Source organism: Anopheles darlingi, chromosome 2 (genome assembly GCF_943734745.1).
Source record: "Anopheles darlingi chromosome 2, idAnoDarlMG_H_01, whole genome shotgun sequence".
Taxonomy (NCBI): domain Eukaryota; kingdom Metazoa; phylum Arthropoda; class Insecta; order Diptera; family Culicidae; genus Anopheles; species Anopheles darlingi.
In genome coordinates, this window is record NC_064874.1 from 28044403 (window position 1) to 28050171 (window position 5769).

The 5769-nt window shown below is 51.7% G+C and overlaps 1 protein-coding gene across 1 annotated transcript; it reads right to left on the minus strand.

The window, feature by feature from the left end:
• Window positions 1-4084: 4084 nt before the first annotated feature.
• Window positions 4085-5489, minus strand: LOC125949549 (chymotrypsin-1-like). The gene is made up of 3 exons (XM_049676683.1): window positions 5345-5489; window positions 4681-5276; window positions 4085-4601 (listed from the first exon to the last, which is right to left on the minus strand). Exons 1-3 carry the CDS (start codon window positions 5415-5417, stop codon window positions 4416-4418), a joined length of 855 nt encoding a protein of 284 aa, XP_049532640.1. The 5' UTR covers window positions 5418-5489; the 3' UTR covers window positions 4085-4415.
• Between the last annotated feature and the right edge of the window lie 280 nt (window positions 5490-5769).

Below are 5769 nucleotides of genomic sequence, written 5' to 3' on the forward strand. Positions count from 1 at the left end.
ACCTTCATCGGCGGGTTTTCCGTGGTGAGAAAGTTCGTCCGCACCGCCACGTGTGCCGTCATCGTGCGATGGAAATGCAAAGGCCACCTATTCCCGCGGACCGGGCTCCGGTGCATATCGCCGAAGGTGCACCGACGACGGTGAGAGATAAGAGTCGCGAGATTGTTATCTGACGGTACGGGGATTCGTCGGGCACGCGGAACCGTTGTCACAGCAGGAAGCATAATGCATCGTGGTCGCGGTTGCAGTCGCGGTCGCGGTTTCACGCCGCTACGAGTCATCGTTTGGGTGATGGTAATGGCCCTGCCTCTTCTTCTTGCACTGCGGTCGCTCCGTCCGTGCACGCTTTTGGGCGGAGAAATGCATCATCTTGCCTGTGGCCACAACCTCAATCGAGGCTCACCATCGCGGTTGTTAAGTGGATTGTGAATGCGGTGCACTTGGATTGCAATCGTGTTGAGAGGTCGTGGCGACACCTGTTGAGATGACATTACCGCCTCACAGCTGGCCAATGGTTACTTTGTTTCGTTGTTCATTTCGCTATCGTCTAGAACATTCGATTTGCAATGGATGAGGCCAAGTTCTGGTAAAACACCAGAGCAGTATGGACAATCTATTCAAAAAAAGATGATGATTTTAATGTAGAAAAGGAAACATTACTTCAAGGCAACGAGTCTGTCAACCACATCATGGTGATTGAGGTTTGAGTCTCAGATCACGAACACGGTTCCCACGGCCATCAACGTTGCTGGCTTCTGGTCAGACCGTTTCTTCGGAGTCCTTTTTTCTAATTTTCACCTTTTCGCCAAATGGTCGTACCCATTGAAAGTGATGGCAACACTCTCCAAATGGTATCAGCACTCCAACGAAACCACCCAAAAAAAACATCCGACCAGCGCCTTCGCGAATCCGGAAAAACCTGATTTCCATCGATTACGCAAATACATTTAATCGTACCACGCTCCCGGTACGGCACAATCGTGAGAAAAGGAAACTTCTTCGCATTCGAGCACCACAACCGAGGATCCCAACATCGACGTTGTCGTTTGGGTGTTGGGCTAAGGAGGGAACAGGTTTAAAACAGGAAACACTCGGGACCAACTACATGCCAGCCAGCGGAAATATTGGGCAGCACATTTTTCAAACATTTCACCTTTTTCTGCACCCAAAAACCCGGCAACTCCAAGTGGCCCTCTTCCGACAGGACCTCCGACGATCGGAAACTAGTTTTTTTTTTTTAAATACATTTTGTTTTTCCTTCTCTGAGAGCCTTTTCACATGAAACCCACCGACCCTCACGCACACAGGGGACGGAAAGTGACCAGCGTGTGTGTTAGGCTATTTTTCTTTCCATCCCAAGGAAACCCTTTAAGGTTCGCTGTGGTTGCCTTGTGCTTAAGAACGGCGGTGAGACCTTAGATTGGGCTGCTTATGCGGCTAATAGATTCAACCCGTTCGGAAGACGATACGGATAGCTATCATTAGTCCCCGGGAGTGGCGAAGGGTTGGGGGACCTCGATTTCCATAGCCGGATGCACACACACACATACATTCCCTGGCCGGAAGTTTAACGACGACGATTGCGACGTACGGTGACGTCCGAGGCCGGAGTGAATGCAACATGAGGATGCGAGGTTTTTTTTCTCTCCATTTCCATTTATGTGTCCGTGCGTCCGTCGGACCCAAAGGTCATCAGTGTCACCACCGGTCAGTTTGGCGTGGCGCAGGAAGGGTTAACGTTGGTCTGACCACGATCCACGGTCACGATGACGGTCGAGAACTGGTGGAGGAAAGTGGTTACCAGAGGAGTTCTGTTTTCCCTTTCAGTTCTCAGCACATTCATTCAAGGCACCGAAGCGCACGGTTCCTGCCGAAAGCGATCGATCATAATATTTTTAAATTAACGAATTTCACATTCCAAAGGGACTGCAAGGGTTGCTTGGACTCTCCTTGGTGGTATCTCTTGCTTACACTGGTCAGAGCCTGCAGTGGCCGTTGCGTGGAAAGGTGACAGCTTATACTAGCCATATACCCAAGGCCTCCTAGGTTTTGCATATTCACTTTGATGGGAAACACCGTTTAACGTGATTTCCAGGGAGGTGACGTCCGAACGTGCGGATATGCGGAACCCGCTAGACCTTAAAGGTACCCGGACCACACCGTTGAAATCACCCAACACGAATGCGAAGGATTTGCCAAGTTCAAGTTAGGATACAATCAGGACAGACCTTTATTTCCGAGGGCTGACTCAAAGCTGTAACGAGAATCTGCTCGCCCGGGAACGTGTTCTGCATGATGTTAGCTCGGTTATGGATAATAAATTGGACAACGCCGATATGGACGATAAAGATGGTTCCATCTGGGCACATACCCTCACTTTTCTTCAGCTGTCAGACAGAAGCAGAGTTGCTCCTAAACGAATTGTGACTTCCCGGGCGTTCATTTGTTTCTTTAACCAACCTCCCCAATATTCAATCAAGACCGACTTGTGCCCCCCGTCCACTTCGCATGACAACGGATTCGCAGCCTCCACTCTCTTAAAAAAAATCAATTTGTATCTCTTGCAACTAACCCTTCGACTGCCGCCGTAACCTGACGCAAACGAGACACGCAACGTTCAACCAAATTCACTCCGTCCACCCCCGGAAACTACCCCCGAATAAAACGGATTTGCGGGAGGAGCAGCTCTGATCAGGTTTGTAGTCAAACTCGGGGGAAGCCGAATCTCGAATTCACCGGGCGTACAACCGCCGCTGGAGGTGATGATGTGGTTCCAGCAAACCCGCTGGCGCTGCCAAAATGAAGCAATCGGTTGGTCGCATTGTGTGGCTGTCATCTTTTTCTTTATCTTTTCCTTCGCTTCGGTTTGCCTCTTCATTCAAAAAACGAAAAAGTGTGCCGCGTGGCGCACACAACCCCCTTCGTCTCCGTGCCGTCTTCGTGCCGATAGACAGCTGGCTCGAAGGTTCAAATGAATGAATCCTTTGCTAACGCACAGAATTAACGCACCGCAAAGAAGCTAACAGGCGGAAAGGGGTTCGACGGATGCTGGCAAAAGAATGGCCCCGGCGTGCCCCGAATCGGTCACGATCTGACAGCACTTTGACATCTGGAACATTGTGCTCTTGCACTCCCGATGACTTTTCATCTCATTTTGCATCTCCGACCTCATCGGTCGAAAGATCCCCTTCAGCGAATTCAACCCCGGTAGCAGCACCATCACCAGGGACAGCATCAGCATCATCATCATCATCATCAACATCATCTTCGCCTGTCCCGGGGCAAGAGATGAATCCACGTTGGTTGCACGTTTTTTATGAGTCGGCCTAGAACCCCTTCTGGCACGCAATGCTGCAACCAACCTCAGGGGCAGTAGTGTCGCTACGACCGAACCGGATGAGGCCACATTGATTATGTCGTCCTGGCGACGGACGACGAACACACGCACACACAGAGCAAGAGCTCATCTCGGAAGCAACCAAACCTCAAGATCAAGTGACACACCATGGCCACATAGGAACAGGCGAGGGGACGACCACAGGAAAAGGGGTTCCGTACGAGACAACATCCCGGGCACCGTCACAGTCCATCCGGAGCACCGTAATAAGTGCAAAAGTTAGTTCTCTCATTTAAGTTGGCCTCGGGGTGATTGCGTGCGTGGTTCCTGGTCCTCGTGGTGTCCTCCTGGCAGCATCCAGCGTGTGGAAAAGGATGTTCCGATTACGGACATTTGTTCCAACATGCTGCAGGCTGAAACATATGCAATCCTGCTGGAGAACCGCCGTAGTAGAACGCTCGGTGTGGCCACAGGCCACATGAATGGCAACATACTGGCAACAAGCCACTCGAACGCGATGACGACCACTTCGGTCACACACTCCACAAACAGTAAGCGGGTGCGTGGCGTGTATAATGCGATTCGCGGCTTCGAACACAATCGACCGCACGCATCGCGCACCCGGGGAATTCAATTTTTTAGCGGGTTCTTCGAGCTACCGACCCTCGGCACACTCGAGAGCCTGCAATTGTATTAACTTTTCAATCGGCTAATTATGCAGTTACGGGATACCAGACACCTCGCGCCTTGCGTGAGTTGATATTGTTCGGTTTTTTAGAATCCGTCGATCCGGATCCGTCGAAAAAACCGCGACCGGGTGAAGCACGCCCCAGGCGATGGACTTCGGGATTGTGAAAAGTGAACGGATTAAATTACGTTTATTAGCGGTGACGGTGGATTGGATTGAAGTGAGAAGATCAGGACGGAACCGGGGTTTGGCCGTGGTGTGGAACGGTCCGTAGAAATCGGTGGACTGGACTGCGGCCCACAGTGCCTGTCATTCACGTTGGCGGATGTCCGTTACTGTTCCTGCCGACTTGTACCGATAGCTAGTGCTCCGGAGTTATCTGGCCTCAGCTTAGTTATCTGCACCTCCTGCTCCACCGTCGTCCCCTTGCGTTACCTTGGTGTTCTCTTGAATCCAGGTGTCAAACTCGGACACACGCGTATAGACGTCCGGTACGCCGATGCCACAGTACCGGGTACCGTAAGACACTACACCGGATAGCTGCTTGTCGCACACTAGCGGACCACCAGAGTCACCCTATCACGAAACAAAGCACAACCGTCGTTATCAGTACTTCCGGACAGAATGGAACCGAATCCACCAGCCCTATACCTACCCCACAGGCACCCTGGCCGACACGTGTAAATGTGCAGATCTCGGTCGGATTAACGGGCATGCCCCGGCTACGACATTCGTCGTTTGTGATCGTCGTCAGTTCCGCTTCCTGCAGATCCTTCGGCGTAGATCCGATGCGGATTGGCATCGTATAGCCCCAGCCAGTTAACAGGCATGTCTGATTGCCACCGACGAACGTCGACGAGTACGTGATTGGTTGCACATTCTCCGTGAACTGTATCCGCTCCGTCGTACGCATAACTCCGATATCACTCCTATTCAACTCAATGTAGTCCGGGTGGATGAGGTAGGAAGCGATATAGTAGCGTGTACCCTTGGCACCGTCATTGCGCAGATCGTTCGTTCCGGCCACGATGGACATTCGGGATGCGTTCATCCCATCCAGACAGTGGGCCGCCGTTACGATGTAGTACTCGTTTACGATCGAACCGCCGCAGTTGTGCATCCAGCGTTTTGGACCGAAACCGAACAGGGTACTGACCAGCACCTGAAGCGAAATCTGGTACGTGATCCGCTCATCTGCCTTGGTACCGCCGACGATCTTTGAATCGTCCGATTGCGTAGCCGAAGGATCCACTGTTGGAGATGATAGAGAAGCTTATAAAGTTGTCAAATCTATGGGATCAGTCCATTTTCTAACTTACCATCAGCACGAGCCATACAACAGCCCACGGTAATCAAGACGAATCCGATGAGTGCCGCGCGTACCGGTGCCATATTGTTGTCCTTACGTCGATCCTCGTGTAACCGCTCCTGACAACTCCAAATTTGTGGATCCTCAGGAGAACTGGAACAACAAGAAACTCGAGCTCAATACAAACTCCAGCAATGGCCTCTGGGGGACTTTACACAATGCAGCGCTACGTTGTCTTACTCACCACGATACGATCGACACAAACGCAATGACGAACTTGGTGGCACGTTTTACTATATTTATATTGTTCCCTGCAATGGCCTTTTCCTCCGCATACGCTCCGCACTCCCATTCCCGTGGCATGCCCATGTTCGGCGCTATCAGCCGAGCACACCGCGCACCGCAGGGCTCTCTGGATTCCGGAGCACGGCGGTA

Coding starts and splice junctions, on each gene's coding strand:
- LOC125949549 (XM_049676683.1), bottom strand. CDS start 5,417: ATGGCACCGGTACGCGCGGCACTCATCGGATTCGTCTTGATTACCGTG. Junction 5,277..5,344: donor TTGTATGGCTCGTGCTGATG/GTAAGTTAGAAA, acceptor CATCTCCAACAG/TGGATCCTTCGGCTACGCAA. Junction 4,602..4,680: donor TCGGCCAGGGTGCCTGTGGG/GTAGGTATAGGG, acceptor GTTTCGTGATAG/GGTGACTCTGGTGGTCCGCT.